The sequence below is a fragment of the Vidua chalybeata genome, chromosome 17, assembly GCF_026979565.1.
Source record: "Vidua chalybeata isolate OUT-0048 chromosome 17, bVidCha1 merged haplotype, whole genome shotgun sequence".
Lineage (NCBI taxonomy): Eukaryota > Metazoa > Chordata > Aves > Passeriformes > Viduidae > Vidua > Vidua chalybeata.
The window spans coordinates 7,138,077-7,164,917 of NC_071546.1; the positions used below are offsets into that span (position 1 = coordinate 7,138,077).

The 26,841-nt window shown below is 43.7% G+C and overlaps 1 protein-coding gene across 1 annotated transcript in view; it reads left to right on the forward strand.

Annotated features, from left to right (window-relative positions):
- CTNNBL1 (catenin beta like 1) overlaps positions 1–26,841 on the forward strand; it is a 48,095-nt gene that overhangs the window by 5,122 nt on the left and 16,132 nt on the right. Inside the window, exons 2-11 of the mRNA XM_053958491.1 lie at positions 2,997–3,185; positions 5,362–5,468; positions 6,328–6,467; positions 10,032–10,129; positions 12,315–12,408; positions 13,135–13,226; positions 15,814–15,886; positions 16,159–16,217; positions 16,903–17,051; positions 21,566–21,747. Coding sequence (XP_053814466.1) covers positions 2,997–3,185; positions 5,362–5,468; positions 6,328–6,467; positions 10,032–10,129; positions 12,315–12,408; positions 13,135–13,226; positions 15,814–15,886; positions 16,159–16,217; positions 16,903–17,051; positions 21,566–21,747 — 1,183 coding nt within the window. The remainder of the gene's footprint in view (positions 1–2,996; positions 3,186–5,361; positions 5,469–6,327; positions 6,468–10,031; positions 10,130–12,314; positions 12,409–13,134; positions 13,227–15,813; positions 15,887–16,158; positions 16,218–16,902; positions 17,052–21,565; positions 21,748–26,841) is intronic.

Here is a 26,841-nt window from a genome sequence, read left to right on the forward strand (position 1 = left end):
CTTGGGGTCACCTCGACACCTGGACCCCAAGAGGACACAATCTGTGTGTTTGCTGAGTGAAATGCACCAGGCTCGGTGCAGCAACCTATGAGCTTAATGCTTGCTAGTTGGTAACAGTCCTTTGCAAAACACAAATGCAAACCCAAGATGAAAATCAATGAACAGAAATTAATGCCTGCCTTAAATCAGTTGTTCATGACTGTGCATCTCTTGTGGAATGAGCAGGACCCAGGTGTTCCACTTGGGCCTTGGTTTTGTGGCTTTAATAAGTGCTGGTTGGGAACGGCAATGTTCTTAGCGAGGTTTTGCATAACATCAATAAGGAGAGGCAAAGCCTTAATGCCTGCTTAATAGCGTTTGCCCAGAATTCAATTACTGCCTATTGCCAGGCTGCTGGCAGCGTTAATGATCGCACGCGGGGCACTTCCATGATTTATCATAATGATTCTGCTGTGTGTTAGAGACGCCTCCCCCAGCAATGCATAAATACAAAAAAAGGGTAAAATAATTGAGATGGAAGCAAGGGTGTAAATTCTGATCTTGAGGATTGTGTACTCAGAGGAAATGGGGATGGTTTAATGATGGCGTTTTAATTTAGGTTTTGTTCTAGGATGCAATCCCTTCCTGTGGCACATTACTTTGCATCTGACAGACCCCCAGCTCCTTCAGCCTCTTATTACACCTCAGGCTTGCCAGAGGCTTTGGTCCTTTTTAATGTTTAGAAATAAGAGTGAGGATTGAGATTCTAATTCCAAATTAGGAACATCCATGGCAAATCTTGTTGAGATTTAGGTGTAAAATTTGGATTTATGTCATTAATTGTTGTATTTGTGTTTGTGACATTAATCTGTCAGATGGTTTAGGATGAGTAGGGTATTACCAAGGAGTGAATGGAAGGACATAGGAAGGGCAGGGCCCCTTGTGACATCAAGGACCTTGAGTAAGGAGTGTGGATTTACTGAAGTTTTTTCCTTGGATGATGTCATTTAGAAGAGCACCTTTTCCTTATTCTTTTTATGGGGTTGCTGGTTGCTCAGGGAGTGTTTGAATTATTAGTTGTTGTCAATGACACATTTTTTTCTAAATAGATCTATGTGAAATTATATTTTAATGCACCTAGAAGATAAGTAATAGGAATCTGCTTAAAAAAAAACCTAATCCACAAAACCCTCCAAGCAAATAAATTTTTCATTTCACAGAATCTCTGGGTATGCTTCCATGTCATGGCTATTGAATTATGAGCTGAGTAACTGCTTTAAAAGTGCATGGAGGCACTTTAGAAGGGTTTTAAGTCAGGAATGTACCATCTGTAATGGAAATGGCAGAGAAGATATAGGGAGAAAGGAGACAGATAACAGAGCTTGAACAGGTTTGCCTGGGAGCGAGCAGATACAGCTCTGATTTGTGCTAATGTGTTGTCTGGGAAACTTGATTCTGCATCTTCCCTAAAGTGGTGACAAGGTGGTAACCCTGAAAACAAGGTGATCCCAGTCAGGCTGCTGCCTGGCCTGCTTTTTAACTATAATTAACTCCTCATGTGCTTTTTGGGGCTGGTGTGGGGGGGCTTTATTTTTTTACGTCTCCTGAAAGCAGCATTTTCTCCAGAGCAGATGATTTACCAGCTTGTCATTGGGCTGTGCCACTGGTGCAGCGTGTGGTGGAACTGGAACCACAGCTGGATTCCCTTAGGAGCCTGGAAGGTTTATTACCCTCTGCAGCCCAAAGGTTCCTAACCTGACAGGGAGCTGGAAATTCCCATCTTGATGCTCAGCCTAGTGCCAGAGCTTGAGGGATAATGACACTGTCACTTACTTCCTCTGCGCCTTACTTTGGATCAAACCTGAGAAAGATCTCAGTCTCACATAATGGCAGGGCCTGTGTTCATGGAAGCCTGGTGTGACTTTTGCCATTTTAGACAAAGGGTCCCACAGAGCAGAAGAGTAGGGGCTGCCTGCCAGGTGGTGTTTTATAAATTAAGATGGACATGAGGTTACAAAATCACCTACCAAGTGATCACTTGAGCAGTGATGTAAAGTAAAAGTATTTTTTTTATTATTTTATTATTCTTGATACATACACTCCTTTTAAATAGTAAAGAATTAAGCTTTGTTTTGCTGTAGTTATAGAGCATAGAGTACTCCTGTTCCAGCTTGGTTGTCCTTCGAAAATGTGAGAGACCAAATTTAATGTCCTTGTAGTTTTTGAAGGGAAAGGTTTTTCTTCTGTTGCAAATGCTTTTATCCCTTTCTGCCTGAATGAAAACATGGGATTAGGATTAATGGACTTCTTCTTGTCCTTGGTGAATTACCTTTAATTTTGGCAATCAACTAGAAATAGTGGAATAAAACAATAGGTTGTTCCAAGCAAACCATGATGGTTTGGGCGCTGTATAATCCAGTGCCAAGCCCCTGCAGAGCTGCAGCAAGCAGCAGTATTCTTTGTCCTGCCTACTCTGAGCTGGGCTGATTCTGCTTTTACTTGTTAGTAGACTTGAGACAGAAGGATAGGGGTGAAATGGGAGGCACACAGGAATTCAATATAATCTTGTATATGTTGTGGGTAAAAAATTATCTTTCCCTGCTGTCTGCTGAGTATATCAGTCTGCTGGCTGTGAAATGTGGGGTTGTCTCAGCTGAGTCAGCAGATTGGGATTCCTTTATGGGCAGCTGTGCCCCACTGAGCAGGGCTGTTCGGCCACTCCTTGTCTGTGCACTCCTTGTCCTTGCTGTCTATGAAGATATTTTCCCGTGAATTGTGTTCATAGATCAAAGAAGGTAGGATGTTGACACAGCTCTTGGCAGAGGCATTCATCTACTCGTGATGTTCCACTTCACTAAATTAATTTCCTTTCCAGTTTTCAGAGTTGTTAAGTGTCGTGTAAGCAAATCTTTTAAACTTGTAAGAATTTCCTCAGTATGGCTTGTAATATTGGTATTCTGGTTTGCAAGGGTCACTAAACACTTGTATTCATTCACCTTTTATTTCTCTGACTTCAGCCTAACAGAGGGACAAAAAGACCCCGCGATGAAGAGGAAGAGGAAATCAAAGCACGTCGGAAACAAGCCAGTGCCCGAGAGCATGGTCGTCATAGGGAAGAGGAGTCTGCTGCCCTGGAAGAAACTGATGATGAGAAGAAGAAACTTCTTCAGATAATTGAGAGGGATGGAGAAGAGGAAGATGAGGAAGTAAGTCCTCTGAGAAAGAAGAGGCAGTGGAAATAACCAAACCCCTGCTCTGTGATTTCCATTTCTTGCCATTTCTAAGCCTCCATTTTGAGGCTTAATGTGATTTTTCTGTGCTCATACAGCTTCAGTTTGTGAGTTTGCTTTCCTGCCCTGCAAGGTGTTCATTAATTTCAAATTTCTCAAATATATCAGCTGAAGATTTAAGGCGGGAGCAAAAGGGAGAGGGCTTTCAAGTCTAATCTCTGTTTGGTCTGAGAATACCCAGATTACTTTCTAAAGTATATTTTTAGGAAACAGTTTCTGTGTTCTAACCAATTTCCTGACTGTTGTTCTCATCAGTACCCCCAACCATGCAGCTTCTCCCCCTCTTTGTAGCTGTGCAGCAGCAGCAAATAAACAAACATTCTTCTGTACAAGAAAGGTCTTGGGTCAGAGGAGGGGGGTGGCAGCTGTCAAGGGTAAGTGATTTCAAGCCTTGGAGACAGAAATCCAATGCTGCATTGGCCTTTCTGCCAAGGGCCAGGGAAAAGATCACTTTATAAATGTGACACATGGATTGGTATAAATCTAGAAGATATTTGCTTCCTGTTGCCTGTGTCCTGTTTGATAAAAAAACAAGTGATATTCACCACTGCAGAATTGTGTAGCTTTGTAAAATATCATTGTCCTTTGTATACAGCATTGCCAACATCTGTCTTTGAGAATCTCCCTCTTTTTTTTGATGTTGAGCTATTGCCATGACAGTTGTTGCTGATAGCAGAGAAAGATAATGCAGGATTTCTGTAGCATTTCAGCTCCAGGGAGGATGGATTGAGAGAAGAGTCCTCCTGACTGGCTGGAGTCTTGTGGATTCCTGCAGTGTGCCAGTCCCTCATTTTTGTCAAGTGGAGTCCTCCCAGCCAGACATTTTAAAGGCTGAAAGTCCAGGCTTTCTATAGAACTCAAATCTCTTGTTTATTACTTTGGACTGCATTTAATATAAGTGCCATTAAAATGTGCTTTGTCCCAGTAAATTTGATGTGAAGAAGCTAATCTGTAGGACATTGCAATACTGAATGCAAATTCAATACAAGATATAAAGCAGATCCTAATGGAGATATTATAGTGATATGTGTTAGAGGAAGCAAAAAATCAAAGGGAGCAGAAGGAAGCAGTGTCAGCATGTGTGGGTTGAAATCCCACGGCAAGCAGAATGTGCTTTGGGCACTGTAGTATTGATTGGCTGAAAGGGGTGGTGACATGAGTGGGATGGCAATGAGACAGGTTGGGTAAAGGAATGGAGGAAATCCAGTCATAACTGAAGGCTGGGGCTGGTGTTGTTCTTGTAATGGAGTTTGCTGAAGAATTGGAAGTTTTCTATCTCATACCAGATTCCTGCTTAGAGTCACTGACCAAAGAATCTGCAGCACCAGCAGCAGCTCTTGATTTAATCCTGAGCAGGGGATGGGCACAAAACTTGGATGAAGATGGGAGGGTATCTGGTTTGGTTTTTGTTTTGAGAGCTTCTCTTAAATAGTGGTTGTAACACAGTCAGAGGAGAGGGAAGATGTTACACAGGGAAATCTATATAATCAATTTTTTAATAAAAGAAGTGCATTAAAGTCATAAACTAAGGAAAATGTTTGTAGGTGTCAGGGAGGCAGCCAAGGTTGCATTGCTGCTGTACAGTAAATATACAACTCCAGCTGAGAAACACCTTAGGAGCATTTACAAAATAAAGAGAAAATACTAGAGTAGAATATTGATTTATTTTTTTTTCTTCAGGAAAAGGATTTAAGATAGCAGTGAAAGCTTATCCAAGTGAAGAAAATGCGAAAGAACATAAATTCAGGGCAGTTAAATGTAGACTTACAAAAAGCTATAGCACAACAAGGGACTTCTGCAGAGAAGCTCTCCCTGGGCACAGGCTGTGAGTGCAGGTTTGCTCTATGTCAGAAGCAAAAAAACCTCAATATGAACTGGTGGGGCCAGGTTATAACAGGTGTAAAAGAGCAGCTCGAGGTCTGAGCTGGAGTGGGTAGTGATGGCATGTGAGGTGTTTGGCAGCTCTCTGCAGTGACATTCCAGAGCTGGCTGGAATTCCCAGGGCCCTGGGCCTGGCTGCAGTCTCACCAAATTGCTGATATTTTCTCCAGCCATCCAAAGCTCACTTTTCTGCCTTTTCTGATTTGGTCAGGAGGAACCTTTGGATGAAAGTTCAGTGAAGAAGATGATTCTCACCTTTGAGAAGAGGTCCTACAAAAACCAGGAGCTGCGGATCAAGTTTCCTGATAATCCAGAGAAGTAAGACTATGCTTAACTTTTTTTCCTTTGATTTTAGGTGTAACCTAAATCAACTGCTGGAATACAGAGATGTTTTCATTTACATAAGGCTTATTAATGGCAGTTATTGCCTTGTAGTTCTTCTAAGTATTACTTGAAACTGACTTTGTTAATTAAAAATGGCTTTATTGAGACTCTGGCACGGTCAATATATGGCTGGCAGCACAAAAACCATCATCAGCAATAATTAAAGGTTTCATTCCATCATTTGATGTGAAGGTGTGTGCTTGTATACCAGTCAGAGGTTTGTGTGGGGAAGAAGTAATTTAATGTTACCCAGTGCTGTGGTGAGCAGAACAGCTGGATGGGCTCAGAGAGCCAGATGTGTGTTCCTGTTCTTGAAGCATCTTCCTCCCTTCAAGGTGTTCTGTATTCATATTAAAGGGATTTCTTCCTCCAGTTCAATGCCATTATTTTTTGTCCAGTTTGCTGTCCTTTCCCTTACCCAGTTTATTTTTATGGACTTGAGACTCCTATAACCCACATACTAATATGTGCTAGCTAGGGAAGGTGCAGCGCTCTGCAGAATTTTCTCTGCAGGTTTTCTCATGTGTGGCTGCAGCATCTTGATTTTAATTTCTTCTTGAAATTCTAGAACTGATTTACAAAATTGGAATAAATCTGATTATTTACTATATGTAAATTATACAGTAGAAATGTTTATGCTGCTGCAGGATTAGACTTCAAGGGGCAGGTGTAGGACAGGGAGGATAGCAATCCTGGTGCCATGTGCACCTGGGGTGACAAGTCCTGCATGGTGTCTCCTGGAAGGTAGTGGTGTCTTCTTGCCTTTTTGTTACCCTTTTTTGTCTTGCCTCAGGTTTATGGAGTCAGAACTGGATTTAAATGACATCATTCAGGAAATGCACGTGATCGCGACGATGCCCGGCCTGTATCACCTGCTGGTGGAGCTGAACGCTGTGCAGTCTCTGCTTGGGCTGCTGGGACATGACAACACAGATATCCTTCAGTTGTTAAAGCAGCTCTCATGGGAGAGGCTTTCTACAGACTTTTCTGTAATCTCTCATATCCTCTTTCCCGGCTCCTTTAGACGTTTTTCTCCTCTTCCTACAACACTGAATTTATGTGTTGGTTTTTCATTTTTTTCCCGGTGAAAGCCCTCTGTTCAAATAATATTGATTCTGAATTTTTTTCACTGCTGTTATTCTCCTCTCTTGTTTTATGACCCTTTCATCTGGTTTTGAAGTGGCAGTGTTAAGAGTGTGAGCAGATGAGCAGCAGAAGAGAAGTGAAGGCCTGGTCTTAGCAGCAGTAATCTCAGACTGCAAACTTTGGAATAGCCCCAATGAAAATGTTTTACCCCTTCTTGCTGAGAGCTGAGCTGTCAAGCTGTCAGCTGTTTGTTATGGGCTAGCTCACCACATGCTTCACCTTAGTTTGTAAATGTGCCCTCTTCATGTGCCCATACCTTTAGTTTGGTTTGCACAGAGCTCAAGGCTGTGGGTGGCCCCTCTGATTAAGTACATATCCAGGGACAATTCAGTTTCCATGCTCAGTGAGGTCCTGTGTCACTGCCCCTGATCCCTCTCTGCACCTGGCTCTGAAGGCATCTGAGAAAGAGCTTCCCATTTTGGTAGTGTTGATCAAAAACAGTGCCATTTTTTGAGTATCCTGGTGCCTTGATGCTTAGCTGTCAGCTAGGAACTGGCACTATGCCCAGCTCCCCACTGTGCAGTCTGTAAAAGCAGACCTCAGACCGCTTTGCTTGTAAAATATTCTACAGCAGATTAAGCTGAAAAATTGTTACATGACTTAGGAGATTGCATGTCTGTGTCCTGAAAATATCTGTGGGTGGAGGGAGCAGTGAAGCCCTGTGGAAAGGGCACGGCGTGTTGACTTGGGACTCAGGCAGTCCTTTTTCCATTTTTATTGATCCGTGGCCTTAGGAAGGTAATTTATTCTTTGCTTCTTTATGTGTAAAGCAGGAGATAACCCTTACCAGCTTTCCTGAGGTGTTTTGGAATATACAATGTGAAAAGGCCTGTTAGTGCTGCATGTTGTGGTCTGATGCACAGATCTTGCTTTTCTTTTTTAGCACTTTTCTTTATGGCACCATCTATTGAGAATTCATAATTCATTCTTTCTAAGTGGGTGCAGTGATCAGAAGCTAAAAAACCAAAACATAAATATTTTATTGCATGCCAGTTTATATTAGCGAGCACTGTGTTTGGGTATTTTGACTTGCATCAGGTGGCACCTTGATGTGGTGAATGCTGGCCCTTGCAAAACAGTAAACCCCACAGTTTCCCTTATCTGAGATCTGCAAGGAAATGGCTCTCAAATGACTGTTAACAATTTATGTTGTACAGGGGGAAGCTCCTCCCATGCAAATCCAATTTTGTGGTTTCTGTAGTTTAATTATTTATTTTATACCAGACACCACAGACTTGTTTGCACTATGTGCTTTTATACTGAATTTCTCATTCATGGGGAAAAAAGGAACTGTGGGAATATTGACTGGGATAGCAGAGCTGTTTTCCAGATAAAGTGTACCAGAGTACAGCTTGCTTTGTCCTGTCTGCCATGGAAAGCTTTGTGCTGGGGTCACTGCTGCTGTCAAAGACTTGTCAAGTTTTCCAGTGTGAACTCTTTTTATTTGGTTTGCAATTTGCCTGTCAATGAGTTTATGGGTAGGAATTTGGCCTGAGAACTGCAATTTTGGGAAAAGTATTGTTATAAAACTGCTGAAGTGTTTTGAGCTGCACTGGAAGCAGAGACTGCTGCTGCTCACATAGAGGGTAGAAGCACTATTGAAGTGAAGCATCAAGACATAAAGTTGAATTGATACAGCTCAGGTTTTCTAATGATGTTTTGTTAAAACAAATGGGAAAATATTTTTTAAAATGAGTTCTTCAAGGAGAGCGCTAAACAAATGGCTCTTCACATGCAATTTAAATGTGGTGTCTTGAGGGACTAATGCAAGGAGACAAAAGCAATGTCCAGGGGGAGCAAATAATCTGCTGAATGATTCATACAGTTTTACACAAAACATGTGAATGAAAGATGATCACCAACAAGATTTTATTAACGAAAGACATGAAAGCCTCAAGCGAGGCTTTGCTTTACTATCTCCTGAATTTCATAGGACAGCTGATATTCTCACTGCAAGCCTCAACAGAAGCTTTCCAGACAGGAATGCGCTGCATGATGAACTCTGCAGAGTTCTTTGCTGTGCACTCTCAAAAGAACTTGGTTCAGTTATCTTTGTAGCACCCAGGAGACAGCAGAAATCTTCAACCGATTCCTCCCTGAGCTTTCTCTCCCACGAGCTGATGAAACCCCATTCCCTCAATTTGTCCTCATCCTTCCTGTATTAACCCCCAGACCACCTCAGTGGTCCTCTGCTCTCCCAAGCACAGTTTGTCAATTCTGCAAATTGCCCAATGAGTGCCAAGGAGAAGATAAGAATTCCTTCTGTTGACTTCCTGGTTTTGCTCTTGCTGGTGCAGTGTAATGTGTGATTAACCTTTGTCACTGCAGTGACACTCTGCTCAGGTGGCACTTGGCTGAAGTGACACGCTGGTGACTCGCCTGCAGCTTGTCCAGCAGAAGGTCCAGGCTCTCTCTTGCAGAGCTCACCTCTCCCGCCAGCCCCAGCACACAGCTGAACCTCACTAAAAAAAGACAGATGAAAATACTTTTCCTGTTGCTGTTTGTGTGTCTGAGCAAATGCACAAATAGGAGACCTGGGAGCCGCTTTGTCAGCCTGGGCACTTGAGAGAGATCCATCACAGAGTGGTTATTTAGGACATTCAGAAAACCACGTCTCCTGCTCTGCCCTTGGGACGCCGGCAGGATTGATCAGTGTGTCTGAGAGAATAGGGAAGTGGGTCTAATGAGCTGGAATACGTCTTGTCGTACAAGGGAGCTGTGCAGCAGGCAGGGGAGCTGTGTGTTATGCAGCCCAGAGTTAATGAGTGAAAATTGGGCTGGCAGAAGCTCTGCTGTTCCTGCGAGGGCTGCGGTTTGAGGAGTGTGCTGCCCTAATTGGGCTGGGCAGAGGGGGGTGATGCTCCTGCTGCCGGCGGTGCCCTCGTTAGGTGTGTGTGTGTATCAGGTTAGCAGGGCTATCACTGAGAGCAGAATACCCAAATCACATTATTATAACTCATTTCTTTTTGCTTGTGTTCAGTCTTGACAATGCAAGATGGTGCCTCCTTAGACCAACTCCAGCATGTTTGATTTGAAAAAAATAAGTACCTTGAAGAAACAGTAAAATTGCCTGATACAGTAAGCACAGAATCACATTTGTTTTTATCATTCCTAATTGTTCAGATTCCCTAATTTTAGTGCTTTTGGGGAAGGTTTGCTGCAGTAGTCTGTGTGCTCTTGTGTCTGGTATCCTGTGCCCTGCTGCTGTGATTGTAATGCATTTTGTCACCTCACTGGTAATGTATTGCCAGTTGCTTTGGGGTCGTGTAATGAACACACTGGCCTAAGAGCCATCTACTATTGATATTAAATGTATTTGCCTCCCTGTTGGTTGTCCTTAACACCCAATACATGTTTCCATAGCTGTGGTTGACTTGCTGCAAGAGCTGACTGATATTGATACTCTCCATGAGAGTGAAGAAGGAGCTGAAGTCCTCATAGACGCTCTTGTAAGTAGTAAACCCCAGATTATTTCAGTACCTCAACATCTGTCTCAGCCCAGCAATGAGCACTGACCCATCCTGCTATCTGCAGCTCTGGGTGTCTTTGCTGCCAACATCATGATGGAGATAGTCAGGAGAAGCCTTTTCTGACCCTGAGACCATGATGGCTGTTTTTGAAGAAATGCTAGAGTTTGGGGAGTGGGTGCTTGCACCATTTGCACATTGTTGTGCCACTTCTTTTTTGGAAGGAGCACTGTCATATTGCAAAATTTGTGTGGGCTGGGAGATTTTTTTGGTGCAGGGAGGGAGAACGAAGTAATATTTGTGACTTGGACAGTGTCCCATTGAAAACAGGAGCTTTGTTTGCATTTCCCTTCTCTCCCGTGAAAGTGTGACCCGGGTTCACTCATGGAGAACTGAAGTTTGTTACCCAGAGGACAGTGATGCCCCTGTGATCTTTCTCACCTCTTGCACAGGAGACTGGTTGTCTTCTACCCAGTAACTCTTGTTTCAAGCCCAAAAATTTGGGCTTGAACTGGGGCATCTGTCGGTGACAGTGGGATTTTTTCTTAACAAGAAGTAAAAATTTCGAAGTTTTCACGTAGCAGAGCAAATGAACTTTAAGGGTGGAGGAGGGTCCAGAAGTAAGGATCTCTTTTGGCATGGAGAGTGAACCAACCCAGAAAATTACCTGGGTGGGTAGAAAATGCATTGGTTGGTGTTAAGTGTTCCTTGCACAGTTAACTCTCTGAGTGCCTCTTGGCCTCTGTGGGGATGGGTTTCCCCTTTTCCTGCTGTTTGTGCTGGATGCCTCCTGCTCCCTGGCTGCAGAAGGGGAATACCAAACCCTCCAGAGAGGTGATGCCCAACCAAACATGAGTTTTACAGGTCTGTCCTACCTTGGAGCTGATGAATTGCTGCCTTTGAGTGTCGCTATGGCTGTGTCCGTGTCTGGTTCTGTAACTATTGTGTTGAATTTGGAAGACAGGAAATTACAGTTTTTCTTTTGTTTGCTTTGTTTGGCTGCTCTGTTTTCTCCTACAATCCTTGTCCAGTCACTATAATGTTACCTTCCAGAGGTTAATGACAGTGCCCAGAGCCCAGTTCCTCCAGCTGGCCTCTGGGCTGTTGTTAATTACTCTGCCTTGGTGGGAAGATTGCTGGGTGAAGGAAATGGGAGAGAGGATCTGCTAGAGAAGATGTTTTCTATAAAATATATGGAGAGGTAGTAAATCAAGTGAAGTTCTTTCTGTTTTCATTGTCACCAGCCCACTGATAATAGCCATGTTTAGAGGTTTCATTGTCCTGCTTGAAAGAAACAGGTCAGGCCTATCTTGGGAAAAATGTTTAGATATCTGCTTTTTAGATTAGTTTTTTTTTTTCTTTTAAAAGTAGGTAAAAGGTTGTAGGGTATTCGAAGATTGTTGCTTAGTTTTCTGCAGCAGCCCATATATGTGTTTTTTCCACATATTTACTGGGCTGAAAGCTGGTTAAGAGTGTTTGAATTGGCAATGTTATTTTGTTTAACTGTTCCAAACTCATGTTCAGAGTGGAAAGTTTGCCAGAGTCAAGCTGGGACTCTTTCCAATTCGAGTTTTAAAGGTGTGTTTTGGGTGTGAGCTCTGTGATTCAGGGACTCCCTCCTGCCTCTATAGTTTCCTTAATTCACTGAAGTCAACTTGGTGCATTCATCTTGAGAGGATTTAACTGCAGGACTTCAGCTGGTGACAGTTCAACTCTTGGGTTTGGATCTGTGGGTGTGAGCATTATTCTGTCAGCTTTTTGTACCTGTTAGGTGGAAGGTCCAGCAGCAATGTAGGCAGGCAGCAGTGACCAGCTGGGAGTGCAGCTGCTCACAGAACTGACAGTTCTCCCATCCACAGTGGTATGTGAACCTCATGCTTCAGAATTCTGAGGGATTATAAATCAGGCTGGTTCAGGAAGTAAGATTGTGACAAGGTGCATGTTTCACTCCTGATGGTGTTCTGTTTAATCTGAAACACAAAAGTTGTTTCATTAATTAGGGAAAACATAGTGACAGATTTACATGATGATTCCTTCACTTCCTCTGAGATTTTACAGCAGGTTTGTTCGTGTTTTCTGGTCATGTCTGGCAGGGTGTTTCCTTCATCTTCTTCTTTTCATTCTTGTTTCTTATCTCTTTGTCTTTTCCATGACCCTGGGGATTTAGGTGGAGGGCCAGGTTGTGGCCTTGTTGGTCCAGAATTTAGAACGCCTGGATGAAAGTGTGAAAGAGGAGGCTGATGGTGTCCACAACACCCTGGGTAAGTGGCTGCTGCACAGCTCCTTGCTTCTTTCTGTGGTTTGTACCTAGGGATGTGAGTTATCCCTTCCTTGCCCCCGTCCTCTTTTTCTCTTGGACTGCCAGCACTGCAGTACAGGATCTGGTACAGCTTTTATTCAAGCACAGTTTGGAATGACTTGTCCCTAGAACCAGAGTTTGACCTTTGTCGCGTGGCTGGATGAAAGGTGCCTCTTCCCAAACCAGTTGTGTTGGGAGGTGCAGATACATGGATCACTGCACTGCACCAGAGGCAAGCACAGAACTGTTTAAGTTGGTAAAACTCTCTAAGATCACTGAGTCCAGCTATTAACCCAACACTGCCAAGGTCACCACTAAACCATGTCTCAAAGTGCCACATCTACACAGCTTTTAAAAACCTCCAGGAATGTGCTCCACTGTCCATGTATTTATTATGAACATATCTGTGAGCTATACTTTGTTTCTGTTTTAACAATATATTTAACTTTCAGGTAGTAAAACATCTGCAGTTCATGGGAGGACATAACTGCCTCTTTGCTGCCTGATCTTTGCACAGCACAGAACAGTGGCAGGGTGGTGCCACTGCTGGCAGTCAGACCATCACCCACTCCTTGCAGTCCTTCAGGATTGTAATCTCCCAGGACTGTAAGAATGAAAGAGACTGCAAACATGAGATTTGTAATTTTTGATGGGGAAAACCATCTGTTTTCTGTGCCTTTCTTCCCAGGAATTGTGGAGAACATGGCAGAGTTCAGGCCGGAGATGTGCACAGAGGCTGCACAGCAGGGCCTCATGCAGTGGCTGCTCAAGAGGCTGAAGGTAAGCTGGTTTCTCACTTTACTTCTACACACCAGTTAGCACAAAAACTAGGTTAAGAAAAATCAGTTGTGCTTGTGTGTGTTATAAAAGCCCAGTTAAGGACAAAAAGTTATAGTTCAGGGTGTATGTCCTCAGCAGTTTAAAGAGTTTAAAGAGACACACTTAGGTTTTGTCTTTATAAATGGCTTGCAGTATAAATTGTCTCTTTTATCTTTTCATATGATTTATATATGTTGGATTTCCATGTGTGAGATCTGTAGGACTATAAAAGCTGACCAGTGAGAGGGGACACTAATATTAACCATTTAATGGCCTTTGCTTCCCACATTTCTAACAATTTTTGAGTTTTAAGTGATGTCTGTGTTTAAATGTTGCTGGTGGCGGCTTTTGCTTTGAACTCAGCTAATTGCCTTTTAAATTAAAAGCTGCTTTTCATACACTGCATCCTTTGACAGTGAGTTACACACTTTGACTCTGTCTTGTGTGAAAAAATGCCTAAACTTTCACTGGAAAATGCTGTAGAAAAAGAATGGATAGTTCAGCCCTCTCACAAAAATAGTAAAGGAAATATAGCAAAGAAATTCTGGCTGTTCTCTAACTTGTCAGTAAGGCATTAGCACTTCCATGCTTAAATGTCTGCATGATTAGAAAGCCTCTGAATTCCAGAAATTCTCCATCAGCTGTGTATGTGCAGGTACCCCTCTGTGCACTTCACATCCTTGTTAGCAGAAGTAATCTGTAATTTCTCACTACAGGTAGTAACATAATTATGTCCTTTGCTTAAAAAGAAAAAGTGAAATTAATTTTAGTCTTGGCAGGTAGGTACTGCTTGCTGCCTGCCTTGGAATTGCTGTGGCAGCTGAAAGACTGAAAAACTTGGGAAAGCAAAATAATCCCAACTAGGATTCCCCTGCTTGGTGACACAGAATGTGAATGCTCAGTGGTGTTCCAAGCTTGTGTAGGGTGTGTCTCTTGGGTTCCCTGGCTGTGTTAATCCCTGGATTTGGGATGTAGGATCAGGCAGGGCTTTTTCTTACCTGTACAGGGCTGTGGGAAGCTAATGAACCCCTCTCCAGGTGCTTTGGCTCTTGGCAGTGCGTGGTCTTGAATCTCTTTCCCTGACAGATGTGTTTGGGATTAACCCAGGATCTCAGCAGCTGGGTAGAGATGCTGTGGAGTATCTGTGGGATACATTTTAAGATCAGAGTTCTGTCTGGGCAGTGATGAGGCCATCTGGCACACAGCACAGAGCGTCACTTTCTGTTTCCTGACAACATTTCAGGTCTTATAATTGTATTGTGACTGTCAGAGCTGCATCAGAAGCCTAGGGTGGAGAGCTCATAGCTCACTTCTGCAAACACAAGCAGGGTTTGATGATGTGTGCAGTCTTAGGAGATCAGAATGTTGTTTCCCAGGATTTGCAGGGCAGCAATTGGTCACCCCATGGCAGAAGCTGTCAGGGCTGTACAGCACCGAGCACTTTTCCCTCTCCCTCGTGGTCTGCCTGGAGGTGTCACCTGGCTGCTGTAAATACCATCCTCTGCAGAGGGGTTGGGGATCATTTGGAATGAAAAGCTTTATTTAAAGTCAATCCTTGGTGGTATTTGGGGTCTTCCTGATTTCCATATTTCTGTGTGTGCTTGCACACCGTGCTCTGTTCCATGGCAGTGGGGTGGGATGATTGGCCCAGCAGCCCTGCATAGGCAGGACTGTCCACCATGCTGCAGGGAGCTGTGTGTTTGGGGAAAAAACTGGGTGACAAATGCTATGTTTTAAGCCTAGGACTTCTGCTTTTTCCCTTCTTGAACAGTGGAGGATAAATAGCTGGTAACTGATGATTTTTAAACTTGTTTTATTTTATGAGTCTCTCAGTAAACCAGGTTGCATTATTATCTAATTGGTTAATGTTCAGTGTGTTTCTGTAGATGAAGCAGCTTTGGAAGCACACAAAAACATTGGATCCAGTTCAGAATCCACTCTAGAGGTTTTTTCGAGGGTTCAAATTCAGCATTTTCATTTCATTATGACTTCTTTAGCATATTTGAGGATGGAGGGAATATCTGAAATGGAAGTTATACGATTGTGCGGGCAAAACCCATCTCATGTTCTTGTGACTGGCACACTCTGATCCTCACAGGAAACTCTGGCAGTTACTATATAATGTTATTGTGATGTATGTTCAGAAATTCTGGTTTTGCTGACAGGCACGGACTTCCAGAACAGAGATAAGCACCATGCACCCACGTAACATTGTGGAAAATACATCACAGGAAAGAGATTCTGTATGGCAAACAACTGGAGACTGTTCTTAGGGGTTTTGAGCCACCTTGGCCAAACCTACTGATGTGGGACCATGTGAAGAATCACAGTGGACCTTCTACATGTGTGCATGAACCCACATGCACCTCCTATCACCCCTGAATCAGAATTGTTACTATTCTGTCACTGAGGAAAACTACAGAATTACTGCAGTTGTGTTTTATTTTATGTGCTGCTTGTACATTTGGTGCTTTGATTAATGTGTTCTTCAAATAAATGAGATGCTGAGGGCCATGCCCTGATGGTTCTCTTGTTCCTTCCCCCACAGGCAAAGATGCCTTTTGATGCCAACAAGCTGTACTGCAGTGAGGTGCTGGCGATTCTGCTCCAGAATAATGATGGTGAGCCATGCCTACCATATCTCTATCAGTGAGGGCAGAATCCAAGCTTCTCTCAGATCACAGCAGCCCTTTCCTGCCTCCAGCTCTCCTTTGCTGGCTTAACTCTCCCCCATGTGCTCCCTCACCTCCACCCTCTCTTTCTTTGCAGCTTTTGTGCTCTGTCAAGCTGTATTGATTTTGTTTGCTGATGTATCAGTGTTAGATGGCTGTAAAATCTGACAGTTAGCTTCATTTTTCTCTCTCTTTCCCCCCTTCCCCCCACCTCCGTCTAGACAACAGAGAATTGCTTGGGGAGCTGGATGGGATCGATGTGCTGCTTCAGCAGTTATCTGTGAGTAATTCCCACATGCCTTCTCTTCCATCCGGAGACTGCTGGGCTGGGTGGGAGGAATGGAAAATATCCGGGGTGCTGCCCTAGCAGTGCTTCATCTTTGGTGAAGCACAGTCCCCAAGTATCTTCCACGTGGTGTGTCATCCATGGTCAGTGAGATGAATCCCTTTTGTAAAGATGTTAATGCTGAGGTACACGGAAGTTAAATTATTATTATAACTATTATTATAGTTTCATGGTGAGTTGGAGGTAGGCAGGGTTGGAATTGGTCCATCTTCAGCATGCTCCACTCCAAGCACAGGGCTGCCCATGTTTGAGCTGGCTGAAGGTAGTGTGCTGCTAGCTCACTTGTATTTCTTCAGGCAGTGCTGCCTACACCACCCTCAGGCATGAATTGTGTAGGAATCTCTGGTAATCAGCTTATCCACATACTTGAGTGCGAATTTGCCCTTCCCCTTCCAGGCCCTGTGTATTATCCTTTAAATCCTGCACCAAGCTGCTGCACATTTGTAGGTGCACAGTCAGGGCAGCAAAGGGCAGCAGCTACAGAGGATGCAGCAGTGACCTGTGTTATCACTGGCTGATACCTGTCAGGTGCTGGAGCTTTTGGTGCAGTCTCTTCATGTGTGTTCTGCAACAGCACAGCCCAACATTTGGGGGTAATTTTGCTTTCTTTGTCATTCAGGTGTTTAAACGACACAATCCGAGTACAGCGGAGGAGCAGGAAATGATGGAGAACCTGTTTGACTCCCTTTGCTCCTGCCTAATGCTCAGCTCCAACCGTGATCGCTTCCTGAAGGGTGAGGGTCTGCAGCTGATGAACCTGATGCTCAGGTACCTCATTAGCCTTGTAATTTCCTTCCTGCTTTTGATGTGCCAGTACATGTTCTAGCTAGATATTTGTGGTTTTATTTTAAAACTTCTGTGTTAGGATATTTGTCTGTCTTCTCTTCCTGTTTTTAACTTTTTGTCTTTATTTCCTAAGAGCTGAGATTGCCAAAGTAGCTGCTGGAAAGTGGCAGATCTTTCATCTGGGTGTCTGCCACAGAGAATGCTGTAGGTCAGGTAAACCCTCTAAGGATTTAAACGACCCCTATGAGGGCAGGAGAGGACCTTTGGTTGTCCCTAGGGAAAACATTTTTCCTTTTGTTCCCCAGTTCAGGCTTCACTGTATTGTGTAGCCTGTGAGATGCTGAATTTTTGTGAATGCTGATACAAAAATTACTTCTGTGAGTGGGGCATAAGTTTGTGTTTCTTGTGCTGTGCTTTGTCACACCCTGAACCTCTGGGGCTTCTCTGCTCTCTCTTCACTTTTCCTTGCTGGGCTGGCACTGAGTTGTGTCTGCTGGGCTGTCTGGCTCCCCAGAGCTGTGGGAGGGCACAGTGGGCTCTGTCTGGCTGTCCCCAGAGTGCCAGGCTGTGTGCTGGCGGGTTAACAAACACCAGCCAGGAATGCTGAGCTCCTGCAGCTCAGGGCTGGGCAATGTGCAGCAGCAGGGAACTGAATAAATAACCCAACATGGATTATTCAAATAGGAACACTGGGTTTTCTTGAGGCTAATTAAGGAAAAGCTCCAAAACTAAGAACGGGAAGGAGGCCTCCCTCTGCCTGGAGTCCTAAGCTGCTAAACCAGCCTTGCAGAACTAATTAGTTGGAGTTCTTGTGCTATGTGGGTGGGATTCAGTGTTTGGATTTTTAAGAGCTTTTTACCCATTTTTGACTCTACTGTTTACCACTCTCTGCACAGGATTCCAGCTGGAAAATTATAACGAGAGGAAAATTTCTCCTTGGCTGCATTTTGCCCCCCATAGTAGTTGCAAAGGGTTGGGAGGGACAGAGTGTGATGGATCTGCCAGCAGCAGCTCTGTCTGTTGGAGTTTCCAAGGCCTCAATCTGTGGATTCTACATTTTGAGTGGGATTGGTAAAAAAACTAACAATTCACAGAATTTGTTCTAGAAGCTTCTGTCACTATTATCCACAGGCATGTACTATATTGACAGCTGATTATTTTATATTTTTTAAACTCTTCTAATCTAGTTGTAGTGCTTAGAAACTCTCACAGGTGCTCAGTTTTTCTTGGATAGAGCAGCTTAGGTGACCGCAATCTGTTGTTGAATGTGGATAGTTGTGATCTGAAGCTGTACATCTGTGTCTTCTTGATTCCTTCATGATAAACAGCAGAGAGCAGACATGCCTTTCAGTTGTGATTGACCACCTTGCCCACAAACAAGGCAGAGTATTTTTCTCTCCAGTTGGTGTCCTCTGAAGTCTGGGGGCAGAGATCTGTTATTTTTTGGTTTTACTTTGGAGGTGGTTAATCACTGTACCACAGCCTGTAGAGATGAAAGGACAAATAGGCAAAGTTGAAAGTGTATTGACATGATGTGAGATAGATAAGCTGTGTGAGAATAAAGATATCAGGCTTGAATCTCCATTACTGTCGTAGGGAACACAGCATTCTGTGTCTGGTGCTGCCTGATCCATCCAGCCAAGTCGTTCCATTATTGATGGTTGTGCACACAGACCTGCAGAGAGCTGCAGCAGCTTTCAATGAGCATTTAATGTGCTCATGATATTCCTACAGATAGTCATGAGAACAGGATGGTTTCTGTTGTGCTGAGCCTTAAAATGTGTAGCCAACAGCAAAAGGCGATCTTGTATCATGTGGACTTCTCCTGGTTTGTGTGGGGTCAGTGGCAATGCCTGAAAATGAGCCCCGTGTGGCTGATGTGCCTTATGTGTGTGGCCAGATGGGTCCTGGACTCATGCTGTGATCTGGGACTTGCAGTTGGCCCTGAAGAAACTGGGGCTTAAGCAAGCAAGTACATGGGAGATGAGCAGAGGGTCTGAGAGAAGAGCAGGTCAAGAGGGATGAAGCTGGTGACAGCACGAGTGAAGGAGGAAGTTTGGAATTAGAATGAGAGCAGGGCTGTATATATAATTATTTAATTTACATCTCTGCACCAAGGGAAGCTTGTTTATTTTATGTCACATCTTTATCAAAAGCAAGATGGTTTATCAAGCTAGCAGCCATCAGCAGAAAGTTTAGAAATGTCCCTTAGAATTAAACTAAATTTTCTTTTTAGTTCAGAAAGTACTTCTTAGTGCTCAGTCCCTCAGTCTTGCCTAGTAACCTAACTGCAGTTTAGTCAAAAGAGAGGAAAACAGGCATGTCCTGTCAGCTCCTGGTGCACTCTGACAGGCAGTTATTGCTTTGGCTGTGGAGCTGTGTGGGGTTTGAGGAGATGCAGCCGTGCTGCTCCCGGGGGATGTGTCAGGGAGATTCTCTGTTGCTCAGGGAAAATCATGTGTGGCTTTCCCAGCTATGAACTGAGGAGCATGTGTATGCACAGAGACAAATACAACCCAGGGAGCTCATGGGGATCTGCATCACTTGGGCCACAAAATGTTCTGTCCTGCAGCTATGCTGGGACTTTGCTTGACCCTCAATAAAAGTTTTTGTCTCCTGTACACAAAACAAGGTGAAACTCCATATGGCTCCCCAAAGCTTTTCTGTAGCTATTTCAGGGTAGATTTTTAAATGATTATTAGAATATTTTTATGTTTTCTTGTCCTGCTGTTCCTAATGACTCCTGGAAACATAAGCTGTGTCTTTACTAAATCTTCTGTTTAATTAAACGGAACCATTTTAAGCACACTTTCTCAGGAAATCTAGTGTTCTGCTTTTATTTTATTGGTATTTTGGAAAGTTAAAGGCTATGTTCTGCTAATGTGGAAAGTACAAATAATGTCAGCACAACATTTTTTTAAATAATAGATGTATCAAAAGAGTTGTCTCAGATGTAAAGATGTTAAAAGGAGGAAAACAATGGTTAGTGAATAAAGTTGTAATTCAGAGTTTCCATGAACACTGAGGCCCCTCTGCATTTGGTGATTCTCATGTTTGCTTGTCTGTGAATTAGTGTTCAGCTAAAAGTTCCCTCAATGGGCATAGATGAGACTAAGATAAACTGCTTGCCCTCTGGCAGAATAAATATTTCAAATAAAATCAACTCCAGACAGTCCAGGCAAGCAGCTATTGATCTCTAAAAGCCTGAACTTAAACCCAATGAATATTCCAGAGCTCAGCCCTGCACAGCCTTCCTAAATGCTGATCAATATGCAATTACTTCCCCTGAAAACATTTCTGGTGTCATCTGGCCTAAGGAGTACTTTATTTTTAGCTCTCTGTAGTGGGGATGTGGGGGTGCCAAACCACCCTCCTGCATAGCCCTTGGTTGGTGGGGGGAACTCAGAGTCCAGCTCCACACGCTGCCCTCCCACCACGGGGTCAGAAGTGCCTGTGGCCACACTGGGCAGGGTCACTTTCTTTCAGGCTGGGGTGTTCATAGATAGGTATTTTAGTTTGCCTGTTGTTAAAGGCTCATGAGGTTGGGTCTCTGCAGGGAAGTTGTTTCCCACAGCTCTCTGGAGGCTTTGAGGAGCCCCTGCTGATGGACATGGGGTCCTGGTGCCTCAGTCTGCAGCTGGGCAGGATCAGAGGAGATTGGCATGTGCTTGGGGTGAAAGGCGGTGAGGCTTGTGACTGTCCTATCCTGGGGGGACTGTCCTCCTAGGCTGGCCTTTAGGGACACTGGTGGCTTATGTTCTCCAAGCTCATGTCAGCTCCTACTGATGTTCACTTGGTCTGGGCTGTATTATTGAGCAGTTTTTCAGTTCAGCTTGTTTTCCCCTGGGTGGATTATAAATTCCTCTGGTTTGGTTTGTGAGGTACAGGGCAGCTGGAGATCATTTTCAGGGCATCCCTGTGTTACTGGTATGAGTTACCACCATCAACATTCTGAAGTGGCATTAAAGCAGAACAGCCCAGAGTCTGTCAGCCTCCTTTCATTGTGTGGTTCCTGGCGATGGGGTTTCATTATAACTGACCCAGCTATGCTCACCAAACCTACTCCTTTATTAAATTAAACTGTTATTAGATCAAAGTCCTGATCTTTTGGTGTGATAGTATTTGCCTTCTGTATCCAACCCAGCCTCCCCTTCTGTTTTGTGCCAGTGTTTGTAAAGGAGTGAAATAATATCTTCTTCAGTAGCCAAGAAGTAAGAAAATAAAACCATGAGAATAAAATACATAAAATGAAATAAAAATAGAAAATAAAAAGAAATTAAGACATTAAAAAAGAACCAAGACAATATTCTCAGCCACAGTTTTGAAAAGAGTTACTGTTGATACAGTGTTTTGGCTTCTAGAAGAGAAATCTTGCTTAGAGCTTGTGCTCAGACTCTTCATCTTGTCCTTGTTGTGTTCCTTTCCTTGTCTCTTTAAAGTAGGGTGCTCCAAAGCTCCTCATGTCCCTGTACAATTTAATTTGCCTCTTTTCACAGAGAGAAGAAGATTTCCCGCAGCAGTGCCCTGAAGGTGCTGGACCACGCCATGATTGGACCAGAGGGCACAGACAACTGTCACAAGTTTGTGGACATCCTTGGGCTGAGAACCATCTTCCCTCTCTTCATGAAATCACCCAAAAAGATAAAGAAAGTTGGAACAACTGAAAAAGAACACGAAGGTAGGTGTGCTTCCAGATCCTTCTTATTTCTATGGAGGAGATGAATGGACAGCCAGTGTCTAAAAAGTACCTGCAGGGAGGAGGGAAGGGCACAGCACCCATCTTTGCAGCCTTCAGCTCTGGGTGTCCAGCCTGCTGCTCCTGTCACAGCTGGCTGTTGAGGGCACACTTGTCCTGCTTGTTTTGGTATCAGCAGCTCCTAGCAATTCCATTTCATGTGCTGTTAATAAGTTATTTTACTCCTGTAGAGTCTGTTGTTTGAAGTTCTTACTCTGATGCAAAACTCTTTTGAAAAGAGTAATGAGGCAACTACAAATGTCACCTCAAAAGCAGTGTTTTCATGGCTCTGAGCACTGAAGTGTGACTGGATGAACATCAGGCATTGCAGAAATAAACTGCATTACTTTTGAAGTTAGTTTTTTTTCTCCTTTTTATATTTTTTAACTCTCTACCCTGAAAAACTGCTTCAACAGAGATCTGCTGTGGAGTAAAACTACTATTACTGTGGGACCTTACACTGAGCTGAGTGGTCAGTCCCTCCTGCTCCTGGTAACACCGCCTTTCCCATTTTGTTGGGAAACAAAATAGAGCATGGACGATGTCTTGGAAGAAACTTTAAATACTGCCAGTGATGCTTAAGGTTTTGTGCCAGTTCATTGCTCAGCTCATTTCTACAGAGGGTGAATACTGTTAAAAGCTGAAGAGGTGTGAGTGGGTTTCACATATGCCTAAGATCCATCCTGAACTCCTGCAGCAAGCCAAGGGAAAGTGGAAGGACACAGCAGAAACATGGGAACTCGAAACCCAAATCCCCTGCTCTGGGACTGTCCTGGCAGCTCAGGTGGGATTCAGGTGTTCTCCCAAGGCCAGGAGGGAGGTGCTGTTCCTGCAGAGCTCTCTGGGTGCTGGGACTGAGCAGCTTCTTTCTCTGGCAGAGGTGCTGAGCTGGGGACAGCTGCTTGTTCTCCCTCCTGAGCAGGACAAGGAATGGGCAGTGTCATGGGCATATGTGTGGCAGTGGCTGCTTTCCTGGCACAGGTGGAGAGCAGGAACTCACCTGTCACTCAACCCCAGAGCAATTCACACACCCGCTGACAGTTCTGGTCACTTTATCTGCCTTGGGTTGCTTGTCTTGGGTAGATAATGGTGAGGGGAAAATGCTATCTTGAGGTCTGGGGTTTATTCAGTGGACTTGCAGAGATAGGTTTGGTTTCTGTAGGTTATGTAATAAAATTGCTGGTTTATGTAATAAAATACACAGTTATGCTTCGATGGGTTTAGGGGAGGTTTAGAAATTTTCATTTGCAGTGTGAAAGTGAGGTTTGTTTAATTCTTACTGAGAGAAAGCTTCAGCTGGAATGGGAGGTTCTGTGTAGAGGTCTGAGTCTGTGGCTCATGCCATTGACTTTATTTTTCAGTTTTGGAAAGTGAGCTAATCTCTGTCTCATCTGCTTCTTCTGGAGACTGCAGTTGATACCTGTGGGCAGTCCTGGCTGCTGTGAGGATTAGTCTGGAAAGCCCTGACAGGGTCAGTTCCTGACTATTTCTGTGATAGCTTGAAAAGCCAGTCTGGCCTGAGGAGAATGAAGTGATCCATGCAAACAGGCTTTGTATCACATCTCCGTCTCATTATCATGCTGAAGAAATGGAGAACATTAAGATGAGTCCAGAAATCAGTTCTATTAAAATAAACTCTCCCTAAAAGGCTGTGGTAGTAAGTCCAATTTTCTTTGTTTTGCATCACTGGGCAGGTGAGTTACTGAATTTCTAACGACAGGAGGTAATAGAGATGTTCAACAGGGTTCCCTGGAGCCTGTCACGCCGTTGTCCTGACACGGTGTAAGCAGCACAGTGTGTGCTTTTACTCTGCTGAGTGCTGCCCCAACCATGCAGTAGTTGCTCCTGGGGGGAACATGGCACAGGTTCCTGGGTGCCTCTGGCTTTAAGGGAAATGGTGCAGGTGTGGCATGAAGGAACTGGTTCTCTCTGTGCTCTTCTGGTCCTAGGAGCATGCTGCTCTTTGCTTATCTCTTTGTTTATTGATCAAAAAGAATTCTCATGTTCAGTCTGAATATTTGCTCATAAAAACTTTATCCTGTGTTCAATCTGTTTCAAAAAAGTTAATTAGAACAATCCTGTATTAGGAGAGCTTTCATGTGCGTGCCAAATGGAGGAAGAGGTTCCTTTAAAGGATTCTTTGGAATGGCTTTGCAGCAGTGGCCTCAGTATTTATTTCAAGCAGCTCTGAGGAGCTGGGCTGTGCTTGCCCTCCCTGTGTTGCTGCTGGGATGGTGTTGGGCTGGGCACCCCAGGCTGTGCTCTAAACCACAAAATCCTCAGTGGGCTCTGAAACGTGGGGCCTAATTACAGCTGCCTAAAGGCCAGCCTTGCTAAAATGTTCCAGCACTGGGTGAGGTTCCAAACAGCTCTGCTGAAGGGTTTGTCCTGCCTGTCCCTCTGTCTCTTTGCATGCAGTGGCTGAAGGGCCACCAGGCTGGAGGTCCTGGCACCCGCTGTGGCTCCAAGTGCTTCACCTCTCACAGGACATCCAGTGCTCAATCTCCAGAGCATCAGATCTTCTGTATGTATCTGATGGTTGTAGGAAAATATCCCCTTGTCTTTATTTTATAGCAGTGTTGCTATTTACATAAGAGATAGTCTATAAAACCATGTTTGTTTTATTGTCTCTAAGGCAGTGTTCTGAATGTGACAAAATAATAAATACCCCAGTGAAAAAAAATCTCAATGTGACTTGCTGAGCTTTTATTTATTGCAGAAATTTATAATCCAAATTAAATTTGATAAAAGCAACTTCTCTGTAATGTATTTCTTCCTTTCTAAATGCTTGCATAAAGGTGTCAGTGCTGGTTAGCTACATTTTAAACACTGTCAGTGTTTAAAAATTATTTTACTCTAGGGAGCCTGTGAACAATTTAAATCCAAACTGCACGTATTTATGCTTTATGTACACTATGTAATTAGGAAAAAAGAAAGGGAAAATTTCTTAACCGTCTTTATGGATGATCTGAGCCTGAAGATTGGGCCTGTGGTGTCTAACTGAGTGCACATTATCTACACTTGAATTTTGCCTGTGTTTGTACAGATCATTATATTAGGATATTAGATTTGGGAGAAAAAACTCACTGGAAGCAATTTCCCTTTTTCTGAGGCAGTGAAGCAACTCAAACCAGAAATATTTTGCAGCTGAAGACAGAAATGGCTTAGAGTTTTCCTGTGTCTGTGGGGTTGCAATACTCATGTGAGTGCCCAGCTGGGTTGGACAGCCACAAAGAGAACCAGCCTGGCTGTGTAGGAGGTGCCATCGTGGTTGTGTATTGTGAGCTGGTTGAACAGCAGTGTCCCTTTAATGTCTGTGATTGCAGGGAGTGCACAGAAATCTGCCTCTGGGTGGTTCTTGGCATAAATAGAGGGTAAGATTTTAAATAACACTTCTGTGTTGTGACTTTTGAAATGTGGGGGTTGCTATATGAGCATCTGCATTCCAAAAACCCTCCTGCTGCAGAGCTGAGAGTTGGGGTGTCTCCCTGTCCATGAGGGTGCAGCAGCTCTCAACACAGTCGAGTCACAGTGCTGGATGCTGGTTTGAAATTCTTGAACAGTCTCAGTGAGGTAAAAATGGAGAAAACACAAATTCCTCCTGAATTAGAGAGTCTGTAGTGAAGCAATCATAGCTAGCTCGACAGGCTGTATATCCTCCTGCTCTTTCTCAGGATGGTTATTTGCAGCCGAGTTTTGCTCACTTGGAGAGTGTAATGAACTATAAAAGGATGTTTGTCCAATTCATCTTCATTTAAAAGCCTTCTCTTGTCTTAGATGTCAGTTTTACTTAGGAATGTTTAATTTGATAACCTGAGAATTAGTTCAGCCAGTTTCCAAAGGAGAATTCCTATCGCTGGGGTGTTTTGCTTGTTTGCCCTCTATCAATAACAAAGCCTCTTTTGGAGATCCTCAGCTACACCCTCCCTTTAAAAACAGCAACAAAACCCATTTCTTAGTAAATATACTCTTACTCCTTTGTGACATGCACTAAAGGCAGCAGAGCCCTTGGAATGAGTATCTGCTTCAGAACCAGGTTCCCTGGGCATGGGGAAGTGAAAAGGCAGCAGCAGAAACATGGCCTGATAAGGAGTTATTGGTATTAACTGAGCACCCTCTGCCAGCCAGCAGAAAGTGTTTTTCCTTTTGGTGGTCTTGAGGAGTGAGCACCCAGGGAAGGCATCAGTCTGTTTAAGCAGAACTTTATTATGCCAATTTGTTATTTCACCATCACCCTCTGACAGGAACCTGTGATTTGAGTGAGCCATGATGCTGAGAACAGAGTTAAATTTATCTCAATTAAAGTGAGCGTGCTCTGTTGCAAGAACATCAGAAAAATAAACTTTCTCAGTCAATAGAAAGAATTTTGTTTTACGTTCAGCTTGATGACTGGATCCAGCTCACCAGGGCTGTTGCATGTGGAGCTTTCCCAACCCTCCCAGGCCCCCCTTCACCCATCCATAAAATTTGTGTTTCTTGCTTGTTCTCATTATTTTAAGATAAGATTTTTCTTGGCAAAATGCAGTGATACTTGAGTGGGTTACTCTTTTGAAATGTAGATTATTAATGCATGTGGAAACAAGTCAGATTATCAGATGCTACTCTGCTGGAATAGCATGTCCCAGTGCCACCTGTAGTACTGGAATGGACCAGTGGCTTTATCCAGGTTTCCCAGCAGCCCTGAAGCCTCTTATAATCCAAGAGTTGTAATACCTTGTAATAATATCTTATAATATTATAATATCTTGTCTAATTCTTGCATTAGAAGAGTTGTGTGCCTAGGAGGGGTAGAAGTATCTCAAAGAGCTGGCTTGCTTTTTTTATGGTATTTTCCTGCTTCTAATTAGAAACTGCAATTTATATTACGCCTTCTTTACAAGACAGAAGGCTCTTAAATGTGTTCTGCTGGGTTCACCAGATCATCCTGCTTGGCCTCCAACAAGCTGCTGTCCCTGGCATCCAGAACTGCCCACTGGTCCCTTCCTGCAGGATGATGCTTGCCTCCTCTTCCTCACTGTTGAGCTTCCTCCCCTGCCA